This window comes from Aedes albopictus, chromosome 2 (assembly GCF_035046485.1).
Source record: "Aedes albopictus strain Foshan chromosome 2, AalbF5, whole genome shotgun sequence".
Classification (NCBI taxonomy): Eukaryota; Metazoa; Arthropoda; class Insecta; order Diptera; family Culicidae; genus Aedes; species Aedes albopictus.
The window spans coordinates 281,077,112-281,097,535 of NC_085137.1; the positions used below are offsets into that span (position 1 = coordinate 281,077,112).

The 20,424-nt window shown below is 43.2% G+C and overlaps 1 protein-coding gene across 1 annotated transcript in view; it reads left to right on the forward strand.

The window, feature by feature from the left end:
• LOC115266621 (programmed cell death 6-interacting protein) overlaps window positions 1-19,904 on the forward strand; it is a 36,948-nt gene extending 17,044 nt beyond the window's left edge. The window contains exons 4-6 of the mRNA XM_029873124.2: window positions 2,065-2,908; window positions 19,241-19,423; window positions 19,485-19,904. Of these exons, the coding sequence (XP_029728984.2) occupies window positions 2,065-2,908; window positions 19,241-19,423; window positions 19,485-19,603 (1,146 nt within the window). The 3' untranslated portion in view covers window positions 19,604-19,904. The remainder of the gene's footprint in view (window positions 1-2,064; window positions 2,909-19,240; window positions 19,424-19,484) is intronic.
• Window positions 19,905-20,424: the final 520 nt, after the last annotated feature.

A 20,424-nucleotide genomic window follows, 5' to 3' on the forward strand; every position in this document is an offset into this window, starting at 1 on the left:
GGTTTTGAGCTGGTGAATGGCATCCTTAACTTCCCTCAGCGTAGGAGTTGGTTCATTTCCATCCTCCGCTGTACTAGCGTCGTCGTTTCCTCCGTTGCCGTGGGCTCCCGTGCCTACATTCTCCATGCCGCTCAGGTGCGAATCGAAGTGCTGCTTCCACCTTTCGATCACCTCACGTCCGTCCGTCAAGAGGCCTCCGTCTTTATCCCTGCATATTTCGGCTCCCGGCACGAAGCCGTTGCGGGATGCGTTGAGTTTCTGATAGAACTTCCGTGTTTCTTGGGAATGGCACAGCAGTTCCCTTTCTTCACACTCCGCTTCTTCCAGGCGGCGCTTTTTCTCCCGAAAGAGGCGGGTCTGCTGTTTCCGCTTCTGTTTGTAACGTTCCACGTTCTGTCGAGTCCCTTGCTGCAGCATTACCGCCCTCGCTGGGTTCTTCTCCTAAAAAACCGTTTTGCACTCTTTGTCGAACCATTCGTTCCGTCGATTCCATTCCACGTACCCGATGTGACTCTCGGCTGCGTCGTTGATGGCTGCTTTCACTGTACTCCAGCAGTCCTCTAGAGGGGCCTCATCGAGCTCGCCCTCGTATGGCAACGCGGCCACGAGATTCTGCGCGTATGCTGAGGCGACATCCGGTTGATTCAGTAGCTCTAGGTTGTACCGTGGCGGTCGCTGGTACCGTACATTGTTGATGACGGAGAGTTTTGGGTGCAGTTTGACCATCACCAGATAGTGGTCGGAGTCGATGTTGGCGCCACGATAGGTCCTGACGTCGATAATGTCGGAGAAGTGCCGTCCGTCATTCAGAACGTGGTCTATTTGAGATGTTGTCTGCTGTGGTGATCTCCAGGTGTAACGATAAGGGAGGCTGTGTTGGAAAAAGGTATTACGTATGGTCATATTTTTGGAGGCGGCGAAATCAATGAGCCGTAGGCCGTTTTCGTTCGTCTGCTGGTGGGCGCTGAACTTACCAATCGTCGGTCTGAATTCCTCCTCCTGGCCTACCTGAGTGTTCAAATCTCCTATGATGATCTTGACGTCGTGGCTTGGGCAGCGGTCGTAGTCGCGTTCGAGCTGCGCGTAAAATGCGTCCTTGTCATCATCAGTACTTCCGGTGTGTGGGCTGTGCACGTTTATTATGCTGAAGTTGATCCCTTGATCCTCAACCTGCACATTCTTTCGTCGATCGGTCATTAACCGACCACGCGCCTCTGCATATCACCCATCACGATGAAAGTTGCTCCCAGCTCGCGTGTGTTGCCGCAGCAGATGGTATGATTACCTCTAAACGTTCGCACTATGTATCCTGTCCAACACACCTCCTGCAGCGTTACGATGCCGAACCCGCGGTCTTTCAGTAGATCGGCGAGTATGCGGGTGCTCCCAATGAAGTGGAGAGATCGACAGTTCCACGTACCGAGTTTCCAATCGCAAGTCCTTTTTGTTCGCTGGGGTCGTTGCTGTTGGTCTCGGTTCGTATTATTCTGTTGCTGATTTTCCGTTACAATGGTTTTTTACGGCTGACTCGTAGGGCCTGAAACTAACCCCCTACTTTCCGGAGGACCATAGTGCACAGTTGAGCTTAGAGTCCTTCCCTGGTACTCGGACGTAGATCAGCCGCCCCTAACATGGGGATCAGACGCTGTTGTGAGCCGCTCCTCCTGGAGAACAAACGCTCAGGTTTGCCGAAGCAAACCCCCCCCCCCCCTTCCCTGTCAGCCTATGACCAAAGTTCCCACCGGGGTTGGTTACCCGATCTTCCCTAAGGTTGCTCATAGTTTCCAGCCGGTACCACGAGGAGGTAGGTATATAAGTTGCTGGGCAGAGGCTAGTGGATCACAATGGGATCTGAATTGCGCAGCATACCCAGCCTTTACCGTGGCTACATATCCACGTTGTAAAAAAATCTGAAAATCTTCTGAGCAAAAATGAGGAAATGCATCCACTTTCGCCTTAATGAGTTTTTTTTTTATTAATTTCAAACATTAAGCATAATTCATGATTAAATTTATGATTAATCATCAGCGATCTGACACCGATTTTAACCTTTAATTTCAACAGGCTGAACGAATGCTAAATGATGAAAGCAGCTCCGATGAGCAGCTGCGTGAGAAATTCAAGGAACAATGGACTCGTACTCCTTCAAACAAACTGACGCAAACATTCCGTGAAAATTGCGAAACCTATCGAAAGATCATCAACAATGCCATTACTGCTGATAAAACAGTGCGTGAAAAGTTTGAGAAGAACCGCCGAGGCATTGAATTGTTGTCTATGCCTCAGGAGCAGCTTGCTAATGAGATACCATGTGGGACTACCACCAACAAAGATTGCAATTCATCTGCAGCCCAAAAACTGAGAAGTCTAATGGAATCAGTTGAAACCATTAAAGCAGAACGAGATGTAATTGAATCCGAACTACGATCTGCCACTGTGAATCTTAAGGAACAATTTCTAGCTGCACTGGCTGCGGATGGTGCGATTAACGAACCGGCTATATCGTTGGCAGAAATTGGCAAAACAGTTGCACCACTTCAAAGTCAGGTTCAGGATAATCTTTCACGCCAGGAGACGTTGATTCAGGATATCAAACAGGCTCATCAAGAATTCGCTGCTGAATCCGGATCTAGCACTCAATCAAATGATGCAATGCTGACCCAACTGGCAACCGCTTATGATGTATTTTCAGAACTGCAGCACAATTTACAGGATGGGGTTAAATTCTACAACGATTTGACGCAGTTGCTCATAACTTTCCAGAATAAAATCTCTGATTACTGTTTCGCCCGTAAGACGGAAAAGGATGAATTGTTGAAGGATTTGACTCAGCAAGCTAGTCGTCAAGCACAACCACCAACTCCTAGCATTCCTGCACATCTTCAATCGACTACTCCAGCAGTCCCCGGTAGGTACCAATAAAAAGCTTTATGTAGATACTTCATTGTCAAATGTGGCGATAGAATTCTATAGGGGTATAATCATTGAACTGAACTTGGAATGAGCGTATCAGTTTTGTACCTTTTGATTCCGCCCTATTTTGCTTATCCTTTGACAGATACGCGTATTTCGACTACCACTTGTAATCTTCCTCAGTGTCAGTGGATAAATGACACTGGGGAGCATCTATTAAGTACGTCACGGTCCTAGGGGGAGAAAGCGTGACAAGCAAAGCATTAAATATTGGAACAACCCGTACGAAGGGGGGAGGGAGGGTTAAAATGGCGTGACGTGCTTAATGGATGTTCCCCTGAGAAATATTACAAGAGGTAGTAGAAATACGCGTATCTGCCAAAGGATAAGAAAAATAGGGCGGAATTAAAATGAGCATGAGCATTGGTGACCGTACACTTCGTAGTTGCTACTCAGTGGTTGACCTGAGCTAGCGAAATTGTACAGAGAATGAATAGGCTTGGGGCTTGGGATTGGCCACCATCCTCAATGTACACGTTTCGATAGTTCAAACTTTATTGGGTCAATAACGGCGCTGGTCACGTCCTTACGGTCTACGGGAGAAGGAAAGGAATATTAGTTCGACAATTGTTGCTACTAGATGTTGTATGTACTACTGGACCCTCCATAGTTGTCACGGGAAGGAATTTTGTTAGTAAGAAGGGATTGATAGTTGCGTAGATCAAGGATTCACTTTGCCAAGCGATGCGATCCATGCAACCGTACAGTATATACACTAATGTGTCGCCTCACAACTTGGAAGAATGGTGAGACCATGAAAATTTTAAATGAAAATTTATGTAATGAAAAATGTTTGCGTCACCTCGTAATTGGGAGGACTGGTGAACCAATTTGCTACTTGCCATGAAATCGATATATTTAAACAAAACTTTGTGCCGACAACAAACAGTGACGGACCGCACAAACTTAGGCAAAATACTGACGCCTCGACTGTCGCAATTAAGGATCAAATCAGTGGGGCCAGCACCGTAATGTGGCAGACAGTGGAAAAATACAGGAGAATTTATTTCGAATTAAACAAAATTTATGAAAAACTGGGCCGGCACTTAAAGTGACGAACTATGCAGTTCTTGTTGAGTAAATTGTTGTGAACGAGCATCCAACGTTAGGCGAGTGCCCCCTATGGAAGCGTCATCGGCAAGGCTCGTCTCATCACGACGACGGATGGACGACGACCGCCGCCGCCGACGACGACGACGACGAACGGCAGCAGAAACAACAGAACGACATTGACTGCAGCAGTGACAAGATGCTGCCTGCGCGCGTTCTCCGCGATGTTACTTTTAATTTGTTGTAATTGTAATATTGTGTACATAATGTAAATAGTAGTTTGTCAATAAATGTGCATGTTTTTATTATGTAATGTCCGCGTGTGGAAGTGTTTCTCTCGGCCGCATATTACATTCCCCCGGACATGAAAGTGGCGACGAGGTTTTTCGTAGTTGGGTCGTACCGCAGCTCCAAACGACCAACTCAACGATCCTACGCGGGAGGGAAGATGGACGAAAATGCACCGTCATCGTCGCACAGCAGAACCCGGCTGGAGCCACACATCGCCAATGTCCTCCTGCAGGAGCACGGGTTTGCTTCCCAATGATGGTCATTAATCCCCATCATCCAACGCCATCACCGAATTTGGCAACCAAGTGGAAGTCCAGTGGGAGTCCGAACGCACAGTCAGCGTCCTCCCATGGCAGCACGGTTCGATTCGGAGGATGGATATTCCCTCCAACATCATCAGGATCAAACATGCACCGCAGCAAGGAGTCCGATGCCATATACACACGGTATGCTCCTATGGTGATTGATCGTCGATCTACAAGATGGCTGTTTTTGCATCGACATAATCACCGACATCTTTTGGACTTGGCAGTCGCAGCTTGTCAGGAGACGCACTCGTCGACGCAGTTACCTCCTACAGCACAATGACTCGGTCCAGAAGACAGTCGCTCGTTTCCACCATTCCACTCGTTGAACACCGTTCGGATCACGCAACCCAGCAGAAGCCAGACGTTTACTTTGCCACGTTCTTCTGCGTAAGCCCGGTTTCGATCCCGAAGATGCACGGCGTCATCGGATGCATCCTGTCTGGCCACACAGCAGCAGCAGATAGTCAGCATCCTGTGCATCATTACTTTCCACGGTAGGCACAATGGTGGGGCAACAACGAGCTTCACTCCACATCGTACGATCAAGTGTTTCTTCGTAGCCTCGAAGAAAAGCACCTTGGTCCAATATCGTTCGTCATCCTAAAAGGGGGAGATGTTGTGAACGAGCATCCAACGTTAGGCGAGTGCCCCCTATGGAAGCGTCATCGGCAAGGCTCGTCTCATCACGACGACGGATGGACGACGACCGCCGCCGCCGACGACGACGACGACGAACGGCAGCAGAAACAACAGAACGACATTGACTGCAGCAGTGACAAGATGCTGCCTGCGCGCGTTCTCCGCGATGTTACTTTTAATTTGTTGTAATTGTAATATTGTGTACATAATGTAAATAGTAGTTTGTCAATAAATGTGCATGTTTTTATTATGTAATGTCCGCGTGTGGAAGTGTTTCTCTCGGCCGCATATTACGTTCCGCCCGGATATGAAATAAATATATGAAGAATGATTTCAAGCTGATGAATATATGTACTGAGTTTTTCAAGGAAAAACAAGAACAAACTCACCGATCATCAATCATTCACACGGGCACCCGTCCACCTATTGCTAAAATCGATGGATGCACAGTGGAGTGGGTCAACGTTTATATGGAAAAATTAAAAATTCAATGGTATCCCATCAGATCAAAGCTTTTTTAATTCCATTTCAGGACCCAAATAAGTGTGCAAAATTTGGGTAAGATCGGTTATGTCTACGTTTTGCGTTTGTATGGAGTTTTACATGGGAAAACACACTTTTTTGCATTTCTCTCATAACAAGCTCGAATTTTTCTGAAACCATGCAACCGATAAAAGGAAAACATAGCCTAGGGTGTCCTGAAAAACTTTATCGAAGACCTCGAAGTGATCTGATGCTTATGAAAAAGTTATAGCGTTGGCATTGCTTGGCGAAACAGCATGATTTTGTTTGCTATTGTTATTCCTTTATGGGAGGTATGCACTTCAAACGAAATTGCTCAAGTAATTTTCGTTCAGTGCATTATTTTTCCGTGACCGGAATGGTCACGAAATTTAACACAGCAAGCCCCATTTGATTTGACGTTTCGTTTCAGCTCCGTACTAGGATCCGGAATAAAGCGATGCTTTATTATTTCTTGAGTGATTCTTTGCCTGAATTTTCCACGCATCGAGATAGGCCAAGAAATTTCTTGCAATCAGCGTACTACCCATTACATGTTAACCTTTTGGAGCCGATTTTTTTCGCCGCTGTCGACGCAACCTCGCTGGTGTCGAACACGTTTGTTATGCTCGGTTTCATCGCCGGGGTCATATATGACCCCTCCGGCTCCAAAGGGTTAAAACATAAACACATGCATGCAGTTGGTTATAACTATTTTCACAAGCATCGGATCGCTTTGCGGTCTTCAACAATGTTCTTCAGTACATGCTATCATTTAACAGTATCGGTTAAATAGTTTCAGACAAACTTTTTGAACTTATGACAAAAATGCGAAAAAGTATGTTTTCCCATACGAAATCCCATACAAATTGCAATTGCAATGTGCAAAGTGTAGACGCAAACGATCGTGTTCAAATTTTGCACAGATACTCAGGACCCGACCCGACACGGAACCACAAAAGCTTTGATCTGAGAAAACGGTTCCGATGACCCACGCTAATGCACAGCAAAGAACAAGACAATACTGAATATTCGCAAAATAGGGCGGAATTAAAAGGTACAAAACAAATTACACTCATTCGAAGAGGGTATTCTGTTTAGAGGGTTCGAAAAGTCGGTTGAACACACACGGTTGAACTGAACGTTTCTCTAGCATTTCAATGAACAGACAGTAATCCTGAGTGAGAATTGAGTTCAAATAGTGGTTGATTGTAATGTTATCTATACCAAATCGACATACCTAAGAAAGCATGGAAATACAAAAGGCTGAACCTTAAAATGCTGAAATATCAAAAGTAATGATGTTTTCAATTCGGCTTCTGAACATTTGAGCTGAATATCAGTATATTTCTGATTTCGCCGAATGGCCGAATAGTAAATGTATTATTCGGCCGAATAATGAATATTTACAGCGATAACACGGTTCAGTTCAGTAAACTGGACGTTTAATTTCAGAAGCATTTTATTTCCTAAAGCTAAGTTTCCAGATCCCAAGGAAAGCGCTCAAGTAAAATTCCACCTTTTTCCGCAAGTAATTTTGACAACTGATCCAGTACACGGGGAATCGAAACTACTTAAAAGCGAGATAAAAAATACTCAAAACTAAGTACTTTCAAAAGACTATCGTTTTGGATACTATCATGTTCTCAGCTTTGAATACTTTTCAATCAGCCAGGAAGAGCAATTAAAACACTTAGCTTTGAGTAGTTTGATAGTTGTCATCTTCGAAAATTATTTTGTTTACTTCTCCCACTTCCAAAGTATCCAAAATTAAGTATTGAACTTGTACTTAGTTTTGGATGAAAATTTCAGCCGTGCGCCATCTTGCCTGAAGTGAATAGATTAAATTACGTTTTCAACTGAAAGCTGCCTCATTGTGGGTAAGTTTTTTGATTCTCATTATTATTAAAATTGTTCTAATTGGTATTAATTGATTTTTAGAGCTAACGCCGAGCCGAAACGGAGTACCGCATGCCCAACATGACATGAAAGAATTGTCCACCGCTGATGTGTCCGTTGATTGCCGGAACATTTGTATCATCCGCTATTTATATTTAATAGGTAAGTTGTGAATACTTTAAAGTGGCATAAACAATTTAACGTCGAGATTTCGCACCAAAACAGAATTTCCAACGAAGGATGATAGCGATGGAAACGAAAACCTTGCCGACCACCAGTAGGAGCAACTATGAGATCCGAATAGCAGCATCATGAATAAAATTAAATAGAATTGTTATATGAAGTGTATATTTATGTATGGAGTATTTATGATAATAATAAAATTGTTGAATGCCATACGGTTGCACTTAATTATATACCAATGAATATTCTCATTCATTCATCAATTTTCGACAAAATCAGCTCTAGCTCAACACTTCACTTTGAGTAGTTTTAATCCAATAGTTACTGATTGCGGAAAAGTAAAAATAACGCAAACCGAAGTTATTGTGAAACCACTCAAAATTAAGTACTATGCGAATAACTCAATTTTGACTGGTTTTACTTAGCTGTCAAGATGAGTGGAAAGTACTTAATTTTGAGTTATTTCATTTCCCCGTGTATGGGGAGAAACGTTACTTTTCCTTACGGAATTAGCCTGTGCACGCCGGCAGGATCGACATACGAATGACACTAATGAGTGGAGCTTTTTTGTCGACAATTTAAAGCTTTCAACAATGTTCGACATTCGATGAGAAAATCTTATTGGAATCGTAAACAACAGCTTTCCCCATTGAACCCTTATTGACTGAAATTCAATTCAATCGTTATTTTGTAGTTAAAAATATGATTATTTGTCACGCGAAAATCGATTTTTTCCGTAAGCCGTGTGATGGACGTACTTCGGGCATGTTGCGCTGGATAGAGAGCCAGATCTGCTGTCCAGCGCATTACATCCGACGTTATGTTTCACGACGTTATGTTTCACATATTTGAAGAAAAATCTATTATTTCTTTGACAAAGTTTTTTGTAATAAGCAGGAGCATTAATTTCCAAGAAATTAGTAGGTAGTTCGTTACTATTCCGCATAGGTAGTCGAAGCGACACCATGTGACGGAAATGCTTCGTTTCGGAGTAATTAATTTTGTCCCGCTAGATAGCGATCCTGGCCCCCAGTGCATTGTGACAGCAGTCGAGTTATGTCAAACACACAAGGCTACGATGGCGCTACCTGTGTTCATTTCATAGCGACCGTTTTAGTTATTTTATGCCGTTTTTCTTTTGGCGGAAAATGTGTAAACAAACAACGTCAAACAAACTTTAGTACAAGCGAAACCGAATTCGAGTTGGGGTTGAAACTGTGATCTCATCCACTTCCAACCCAGGTTGGAACTGGATCGGAAAAACGGCATTAATGATCCATTAAGGGGCCGTCCATATATTGTGCATCCTAGCTTAATCACTCAGATCCTGCTGATCTGAGTCAGCCGTCATAAGATTGCGCCCGTTTGATTTGTACACGGCGGCTGACAGCTCCACCCGACGGCTGCAAAACAGTTTTAGCCAAGGTGCACACCGTGTACAAATCATACGTGCGCGGTCTGGCGCTATCTGAGGCTGCGCGTTTCGAACGCATCTTGCTGAGAATCTAAGATAAGCGCGACAATAGTTTTGTAAATTTTATTGGAAAACAAATATTTCCGTAGGGCCGACATGCCACAAAACAAAAAAAAAAACAAAAAAAATTACATTTGTTTCTAACATAACCAGTCAGAAGATACATGTTTGTTTCAAAAATGGATTGAATTTGCTTCAAATGTGACGTTCGATTTGCTCCAAACAGTTTTATTTTTGTTGCCAGAACAAATTGACAATTTATTTGAGTTTACCTGAAAAATTTTTGATTTTACCATGCTTTTTTCTGCGTGTCGGAAGTAGTGCGCTGTATAGCAAATCTGATGCTCTATTCAGCGCACTACTTCCGACGTTATGTTTAACGCACAGGAAAAGCAGCAGAAGTCAATGAAGTTACTTCCGACACCAATTTGGTGCTAAATCCACAATACACTCATTCGAAGAGGATATTCTGCTTAGAGGAGACACTGAGGAAGATTATAAGTAGTAGTCTAAATACGCGTATCAGTCAAAAGATAAACATTAGAGGGCGGAATTGAATTGAACAGTACAAAACTAAATAATTATTAAGAGGACTCACTAAACAGTTTAAATTGCTGCGTAAGCCATGATTTTCTGTTATTTGAAATGTTTCATGAAATTGTGAATGAAATAATCAAAGATTGCCTTGGCGATCGCGACCTTTAATCAGAATATACTTTAATAAGTAGTTTACGCTGTCAAGTGAATCCCCTTATTAATTAATTAATTGATGACATTTTGTTAGATGGAAATCATTACAATAAATAAATAAGTAAATTAAACTTCCAACTGTTAAAAAAATCACCGTTCTAGTTTGCAGTTTTGCATTGAATTAACGACAAAAAAAGGATTGAATTTCCTTTTTATTGTTATACTTGCCGTAATTGTTTCTAATTAATTCTGTTAATTCTAATCTAATTTGATCTTAAATTATTTTTTCATGTAACTAATGATAATCTTTGATGTATTACTTACCTTCACGTTAGAGCACCTTTAACGGTGCGCTTCTATACCCCGTTTGGCAGCCCTCCATCATTGCAGCAAACTTTACCGGTCGCTGCTGGATGCGCTCGCAAAATAGTAGCGCTATGGGTGGGTGACCAAATATAGTAGCGGGACAGTTGCGCTGCTAAAAATTATATGGGAATATGACAGCCCTCCCGATACGAATCAAGGTGACTGATTTGATTGCTACCGGTGTGGAAAAGGGTGGTTAAGTCAAAATGGTAGCGCTGCGCGGGTTGCTCGAATAGTAGCCGCCGTTAATGTTGCTCTTAGTCTATTGTCGTCACGGTTGAAACAATACATTTTTCTTCAAATAAATATGTGAAACTTAACGCGAACGTAATGCATTGGACAGCAGATCTGGCCCTCTATCCAGCGCAATATGTCTGAAGTACATCCATCCCACGGTTTACGAAAAAAAAACGATTTTCGCGTGACAAAAAAAAACATATTTTCAACTACAAAATAACGGTTAAATTGAATTTCGGTCAATGAGAATTCAATGGGAAAAGCTGTTATTATGTTTCCAGTTCAAAACCGAATTAGCGACATTTTTTCTTTTACTTCCGCTGCTTTTGCCTTACGTTAAACACAATGTCGGAAGTGGGGCGCTGTATTGTACACCTGGTACTCTATACAGCGCCCCACTTCCGACATAGTGTTTAACGCAAGGCAAAAGCAGCGGAAGTAAAAGAAAAAATGTCGCTAATTCGGTTTTGAACCGGAAACATAATATTTACGATTCCAATAAGATTCCAATAAGATTTTCTCATCGAATGTCGAACACTGTTGAAAGCTTTAAATGATCGACAAAAAAGCTCCACTCATTAGTGTCATTCGTATGTCGATCCTGCCGGCGTGCACAGGCTAATAATGGTGCGGACTATTTTTCCGCAAGGAAAAGTGACAGCTCCATTTGATTCGCACGGGAAGCGTTACAAGTGTTACACTTTTTTCCTTACTTGCCATCTGCGAACTGCACAAGTAATTTTGAAGCGGAATCATTACTTGACCATTACTTGTCCTATCCCAAGTAACCACAGTGCTGAAGCCTTATTGCATGCAGATATACGGTGTATTTAGTGCAATCATTACTTTACATGCAAACTTAATGTTGATTTAAAGTGGAAGTGGGCAATTATAGAATCAAATTAAGATTATACTGGTATAATCTTGAAGCAGTCGCATAATTGCCCATTTCCACTTTAAATCAACTTTAAGTTTGCATGTAAAGTAATGATTGCTCTAAGTACACCGTATATCTGCATGCAATAAGGCTTCAGCACCGTGGTTACTTGGGATCTTTTTGCACAGTACGTACGAAGCCATAAAAGTTCAGTACCATAATTTCAACTTAATGATACTCGTTTCCTAATGACCTACTTTTCCATACCTACTGATTCATTATGCAACTGAAACAAGTTGCGTAATGAGAATTACGGTCGTCGTTCTCGAGGAAGGACCCGACAGTCGAATGGACGCGTAAATGACGTCAACTCCCGTAAAAGAGCCGGAAAACAAGCTGGAAATGTACAGCACGCCAGTCGGTGATCGTCAGCAGCTGAAGAAGAAAATGGCGGAGGAGCTCCAGGCGATTGTGCTACAGCGCGGTACCGTGAAGGGCAAAATTATACGGATCAGAAACGTTCTCTTCCGATGCGAGCAAGTCAACACAATCCCGGACGAATTTCTGCTGCATACCCACTGGGTATTACCCAGTGGAAAACGATTGATGCTGCCTACGACGAATTTAACCAGTTCCAGAACAGAATCTACGCTTCTTCGTCCGCCAGCGCGGAGGAACAGGAGCAGAAGTACGTCGAGTTTGAGGAGTTCCACAACGGTGTTCGAACCAGGGTTTGTTGGCTGCTGAACGGTGTAAAGCAAGAGGTGATCCAACAACCGCAGGAGGGCATGCAAATAGCCCAGGTGCCCCAACCACTTCGAGTTCAAGCGACCCCCTCTCTCCATACACCACTGCCTACGTTCGACCGGAAACCAGAAAACTGATTGAAGTTCAAAGCGATTTTTCTGGGCGTCATTAGCAAGCACGCCGGCGAGTCAGATGAAACAAAGCTTTACCATCTCGACAAGTGTTTGGTTGGTGAAGCTTCCGGAACAACTGACCAACAAATCATCAACGACGGAAATTTTGCTGCTACGATGGATCATGTTGACATCCACATCAACGGGATACTTAACCTCAAAGCAATGACGAGCGAGAGTGGCAAACTACGCGATCTGGTGGATGAGTGCAAGCGGCATGTTGATGCACTCAACTTCTACGAATTTGAGAAGGATGGATTCTCGGGCATCATGGTCGTCAGTATTCTGGCGTGAAGCTCGATCTGGAAACATGAAAATTGTGGGAAAGCATTATCAAGTTCCTCACAATCGCAGTCAAGTTTTGGAGCGGATCGAACCAGCTAGCAAGCCGAAGAAATCCAGCAACGCTACTACGAAGATTCCTCCACAGTTCTATCGCAGCGACCGTCGCGTCCAGACGCAAGCAAATGTGCTCTATGCTGCTTGGTTTCGGTTTGCCACCAGCATCTGCTGAATAGGCAATCGTGGTCGTTTTTTACGCGCGCTTTGTTTGTCGGTCATTATCTTTGACCTGTCTCGCTGGTGCATTGTGCGTTGCCGGGAACAGTGCTAATAATCGAAATGAACGAGACTGTGAATACAGTACAATTTCGATTCCCACCCGGCAGCCCCCGACCATCATGGGAAGAAATTGCCAAATTTATTAGGGAATGGACACGGATCCACTGCGTATGGAGTGTGCCTATAAAACGGCCCGGGACCGCCAGGATGCAATAATGGATTCGATGGAAAAGAATTCAGAGCCACGGAGGTTCAGTTTCGCAAATGGAGATTCGGTGGTGGTACGGATGTGTATAGCGGGTTCCAATATGCACTACGTACGGGTGTTTGACCTGCCACCGGAGCTAAGCGACGACAGTTTGGCACGGGTGCTCGAGTCGTACGGAAAAGTTGAACTTGTGGTTCGCAAAAAAATCCCGCCGGACTTGGGGTTGGACCACATGTACACTGATGTACGCGGTGTATACATCGAAGTCGAAAAGGAGATACCGCCGTCGGTCGACGTAACAAATCGGAAAGCGAAGATTTTCTACAGCGGCCTGAAGGACACATGCTTTTTGTGCCAGGAAGTAGGACACCGACGGGATTCCTGCCCTCAACGTGCGACCCGGAGTAAGCAGGACAAACAACAAAAGGATTCTTCAACCCCCTCGTACGCTGCCGTAGTTTTGGCAGGAAAGGAAAGCATCGAAAGGCCAACGGAAAACGCAGTTGAGGAAATCATTGAAATTTTGGAAGAAGATGTTATTGCGGGAACTGATTCGATTGAAGACGTACAGGAAGAAAGGCCCATTTGTGAAACAGAAGCAATCTTAGATAAGGAGAAGCGACGGAAGGCAGGTTTGGAAGCGCTGGAAGAAGTAGCCAGAGCAATCCAGGAAGCGATGGCAAACCCACAAGCTGCTCAGCGTCGTGCCCAATATGCCGCATCCCGGTCTAGTTCAGGCTCCGGCACTGCTCCCCCAGGAAGAAATGTGCCCGAAGAACTCATTATTAGTAATTTTTTTTAAATAATTTTTAATTATTTTTTTAGTTACTCGGCTCCGTAAAGTTTTTCGATAAACGCAGAGCCTTAAATAAACGAACTGAATAAAAAAAGATTCATCCACTGAACATATCGTCCCTGGCGGCGTCGGTCGAATACCTATGCAATTTTTGTGAGCAAGGCCACCTGAATCATCAGTACAGCGATTATCTTAAGCTGAATCCGAAGGAACGCTACGAGAAAGCCAAGCAAGTCGGAGTCTGCTATAACTGCTTGAGGAAGGGACACGTCACTGCGCGCTGTTCATGCAATAAGTCATGCAAAGCCTGCAACAAACGACATCATTCTACTCTCCTCATGAACACTACTCCCACGGATGTCGTCGAGCAGACAACGGTTGCGGTACCAGCAGCATTAAACGAGGATTCCACGAAGCCTAATACGACAAACAAGATCAGCGCTTCCTGTACACTCTATCAACAAAATACACTATTGTGTACAACACTTGTGAACATTCTCGACGACAGTGGCAAGGCCCAGCCGTGCCGCGTTCTGCTGGATTGTGGTTCACAAGTGAATCTACTGACGGAGAAATTGGTATCGTTGCTACGGGAGAAACGCCGGAGCGTGAACGTCGATGTCACGGGAGTGGATGGTTCTACGACCAGGGTTTCGGCCTTGATACACGTCGACGTACAAGCTCGGGACAGGAAATACACAAGGTGATTATCGAAGTCGCCAAGCCAACTCAACACCTGCGTAGCGAATCATGTTGTGCACATTCAAGAACTAACCCCTCGACCAACCTACGGCTACGATTACAAGTACGTGCGCACAAACGCGAATCCTGCGGACCTTGTTTCCCGAGGTCTGTATCCGGAGGCCCTGATTGGAAATCGGTTTTAGTGGCACGGTCCAGATTTCATTCAGCAAAGCGCTTACGACCTCATGGAGGAGATTGCCGAACTACCGGAAGTGAAGGTGGCAGCAGCAGTGGCGACTGATGACAACGAGCTGTAGTACCACAGAGTTCTTGCGAAGTTCAGCTCTTTCCGCAAATTATAACGGGTGATTGCCTACGTGATCCTTTCGCCAACAAGACCAGGAAGCGGTTTACCGAAAGAGACTGTGGTCCATACCCAACAGTGGCGGAGCAGTGATCTTCATTACTGGCCATTGTTTACATGGCTCAGCAACAACGGCTGCAAGCAGATTTCCAGGAAGTCCGAAAGAAGCAGGGAACTACCAAGAAGTTCGTCGGGAGACTTCGAAGCCTCAATCCATGGATTGACAGTCGCGTCATACTACGAGTGAACAGACGAATCAAATATGCGAATGTCTCATACGAGCAGCGGTACCCGGTAGTGCTTCCTGCCAACCATCATGTCACGGATAGGGGCTGTCCATAAACCACGTGGTCATGAGGGGGGGGGGTGGGGTTCGGGCAATGACCATTTTGTATGGACAAATAAAAAAATTTGTATGGAGTAATGACCACGCGGGGAGGAGGGGGGAGGTTGAAAAGTCCCAAAAAAATGACCACGTGGTTTATGGACAGTCCCATATTCTGATACAAGTGATTCACCAGGAGAACTTGCACGTTGGACCGAAGGGAACCCTTTCGGTCCTGAGGCAGCAATACTGGATTCTCAACGGAAGCAGATTAGGAAATGCATACGATGCTTTAGAGTGGCCCCTCCCGAAACGAAGCTTTTCATGGGATATTTACCCCGCTGCAGAGTTACCCAGGCTCTTCCGTTTGAACGCACTGGTGTTGATTTTGCCGGACCAATTTTCGTACGCAAAGGCAACCCACGCAAGCCTGTGTACTGCAAAGCATACGTGGCACAGTTTGTTTGTATGGTCACTAAATGCGTCCACATCGAATTCGTATCAAACCTAACGACAGACGCATTCATAGCTGCATTACACCGATTTGTCGCACGACGTGACATTCGGGTGCACATGTACATACAGTGACAATGTTACCAATTTTGCTGGAGCAAGCTCGGAGCTCCACGAACTTTACAGTCTTCTGCGCCAACAGCTGACTAACGATGCAATCCAAGGGTTTTGCCTACCCAAGGAAATAAGCTGGCATTTCATTCCCCCTCGTTCACCGACGTGGGTGGATTGTGGGAAGCCGGTGTCAAGTCGGCTAAGTACCTGATCAAGCGTACTGCAGGAGATACAAAGCTGACTGAGGAAGAATGGAGCACGCTTCTGACGCAGATTGAAGGCATTTTGAATTCGCGGCCGTTAGTCCCTCAGACAACTACAGCGTTATTACACCCGGTCATCTGCTGATCGGTCGTACCATAACTGCGATTCCCGAACCAGCCTACGACCACATCAAGCATGGAACCCTCTTTAGATGGCAACACATTCAGAAGATGCGCGCCGGCTTCTGGAAGCGATGGTCGGTAAACTATTTGTCGAAGTTGCAACAACGTCGAAAGAGGTCCAAGCAGCATACCGTGATCAAGGTTGGAGATTTGGTGCTGCTCAAAGAGGATAACGTTCCTCTACTACAATGGCGACTTGGCAGAATAGTGGATACCCACCCAGGGCAGGATGCAGTAACCCGAGTAGTGACAGTGAAGCCAACATCAGGAGTTTTCAAACGATCGACGGCCAAGGTTGCCGTACTCCCGTTCCCGTTAAAGGACGTGGATAAGACGGAAGTTGATTAAATGAATTAATTACATCGGCTGTTTTCCTACTCTCCGCATCGACCAATGTGGCGCTAGTTTTTAAAATCGCTAAAAGTAAATCGCAAAAATATTGTATGGCGAATAGCATCTAAAGGCAAATTTATCAAAGTGGAATACATTATTCGAAAATATATTTGGTAGTGGTTGTGCACAATGGTGACTACTATTAAGCCTACCAAATATTTTTTCAGTAAAAGCTTTCTATTTCAAGTAATTCAAGTTTAGATGCTTTTTACCATACAAAATAAAATAGATTTACTCCTGCTGATCAACTGTGGGTTTGCGCCAAGCGGGTAGTCCATTTCAAGGAAATCCAATGACGGGGGAGGATGTTGGAACATTTTCTTGAATATTGTATTGAATCAACTTTTTTCGTTTTCTTTTTTGTACAGTGTACAATCGAATTTTTATTGTTTGGCTTTTTTTTTATCTCTCCACACACGATCAGTTTTTGTATACAATCAGAATAAAAGAAGTAATCGAACAACAGTCCACGCGTTTTTTACTCGTCGCGATAAAAGAAACATTCGGTTGCACATGAACATTATTCAACTAAAATGTGTTGTATAATGAAAAAAAAAACATTGCATCAAATTTTGTATTCAACTCGTTGCAAAACTCGACTTTTTCAGCACTCTTTGTATTTATCCAACTCGACTGAAAAAATCAGCTTTTTCCAAATCGTTGCATAAAAAACTATTTTTAGTCATGTACATATACATTGTTCTGAGGATGGTCTTAACTATCTTTTATCGTGTCAACCCAAAATAGCTTCTTCAAAATCATTGCCTGAATTCAAGTTTACACAACATTATGTCAATACATACCTATTTGCAAAAAATCGACGCTTTTTTCTGTTCGGATGAGCCACTGCGACCAGTATTTAGATCTTTTGTAACATTACCCGTATCCTTTCCTTAGAATTTAGTGCATGTCGTACTGCTCCATTGTCATTGAGAGGCAATGGTGCATCGATTTCTGTACAGATCTTAAGATTATATTATATTGTTTTATATTATATTGTTTTGTTACCTCAGAGGTTCGAGAAATCGAATGTGATGAAAAAGTACCGTTTTCACAGGGATATAAATCCCAGCGAAAGTGCGCCCTTAAGGCAAAACTGGAAGCATTCCCTCATTTTTTGGTTTTTGATTTTTTATTAAATATCGAAGCAATATTTTCAAAATCGGTTTTCGTGCACATGTAGAGCATGGATCAAGGTAACTTCTGAATTTTTTTGTGGTGTAAAAAGTTTTCCATTTTTGCAGAAACCATTTTTTTGTGTAATTATATTCAAAAATGGTTTCTGCAAAAACGAAAAACATTTTCCACCACGAAAAAAAAAATCAGGAGAAACCTTGATCCATACTCTACATGTGCACGAAAACCGATTTTGAAAATATTGCTTCGTTATTTTATAAAAAATCAAAAACCAAAAAGTGAGGAAATGGATCCAGTTTCGCCTTAATCACACATAATCGATTCTATTTCTGAGAAAAACAAAAAGGTAGAACTGATATTTGTCCATGCATCGGAACTCTGGTTTCATCCATGTCTTACTTCAAGTTTAGTCCCAGGACAACATTGAAAAACCCGGGGCTTTAGGCTAGTTGCAAAACGCTGTCAAATTAGAGAATGTGTTCGGTAATAAGAATTCACGTGAGTCCTTGTATCACCAGTACTTATCAGTCCTTAGCAGGTTATTACGCAATTAGATACGCAAAGCATGTTTGTTTTTCTTACATCAAGTGTAGTCTCGGCGAGGACAAACCGAGTCTTTAACTATTCGAAAGGCAAAATAAATGCAATTTCAGAAACTGTCACTAGTAACAAGGGCTTTGTACCATAAATCCTTATTACCAAAACGCATTACCCTAGCTTAACAAGTTGGATGTCACCAGGGTACAGTTTGGTAGATCTTACTCCGTAACGCAACCCAAAAGGGAGATCTACCCACGTTACGGGCTCCGATAAAGATCGAGCATGTTAAACCCCCTCAACCATTCATCCCTCAGCACGGGTCGCCTGACACCTTGGATTGGAATTCCCAGTTTGGTGGCCTTTACCCCCGGAACAAGGGGTCCGTAGTCCTATTCTACGCCGGCAACTACACGTGTCCAAAATAGGTGCTCCTGCCCAAATGGTCCCAGACTCTATTTGGCAGCGAGTATTTGTATACATTGTTATGAAGATGTATAGAACCGTGACACATTTCATGGATTTTGATAAGAATAACGCCCGAATTTTTGTTTCGCGGAATAATAAATTGTGAAATTATTTTCGGTACTATTAATAGCGAATTCGGTGCCTCACTAGGGCAAATAAGGGAAATTGTGTATTTTCGGCAGTTTTGTTCATTTCGCCATGGGAGGTTTTTTTTAAAAGCTGTTGAACTGAGAGTTGGCCTCAAATCCTTTCCAACCAAGCTGAATTATATGTCCAAGTTTCAATAAATTTGACCGACAAAAACCACTTAGGACGATGAGCAAACCTGCCGATCCTACCCATCGTCTCCCTATACCGGGCACACCATACACACGAATTTAAAAAATATTGTTTCTTCCACATTTAGAATCACCATCATCATCAGCTCCTGCAGCGACTGCAGTTATGCAAACTCCATATCCAATGCAACCACAGGGAATGCCAGTGCCCTACGGGGCAACAGCAGCCGTTCCATATCCAACATATGTACCACCTCCGATGCCGCAAGGATTTAATCCTTACGCTACCATACCGTATCCTAGTAATCCAAGTAAATATGCTTATAATATTCGTATATTCTCGAAATATATTTTTATTTTTTTTTATTGTAGATGCTTATCAAGGATTCCCGCAGGCTCCGGCATATTATGGAACCTATCCAGGTGCATACGCAAACCAACAAGGTCAGCAGCCGCCACAACAGAATCCGAATAAACCGTTCGGATGGTGAAGACTGTGTTAATGATGATTAGCAACACATCCTTTACTACGCTTTGTTTTTTTTTTGTCAATATGCTTTCGTATAGAAAAATATATACTTAGTAATCATGTGACTTGCTCCGTTTCCAAAACATTCAGAGGTCATTTCTGTTTACCAGATTATCCATATTATCGAGTGGTTCTCGCAAAGCAAACCCTACGAAGAACGATTATGATGTGTAAATTCATGCCTATTATTTAATGGTCCTTACACTTGTTTTTTAAATATGTATGAACAAAATGAGAAATAAAAATGAATTACATATAAATAATTGAAATTGTTCATATGTCGTTATCACAGTCTGAAGTTTGGGGGAGCTGCACTTACCTAATCGTCTAGCCTATCACATCTTGTAATTTTTATACTCCTATATACCAACGATCGAGATGCGATACCTAGAGTTGTTGATCAGGCACCCGCTTTGTCTGAACCAGTAGATTATAAAAATTGAATGTACATCGGGTTTCTTTCCATCAAACATCAGTATTCAAGCCATATTTTCATTTGCAGAAGGTTTCAAAATATTCTATCGGTGATATTTTTTCCATACATTTTGTATGGGAGAGGAGTTGGCCGAAAATGGGAATTTCATGCAAATTTGTATGAAAAACAGCTAAAGAGATAAAAAAATCCAAATTTCCCCGATGAAATATTTTAAAAGTTTCTGCATATGATAGGGGTAGGCGGGGCAATATGGACACCCAAAGGTTTTTGCCAACTTTACCTGGCAAGATGTCAAAAAAGTTTAGTTTTTTGATACATGTATCCTTTTAAAGTCTATTTAGCATCTG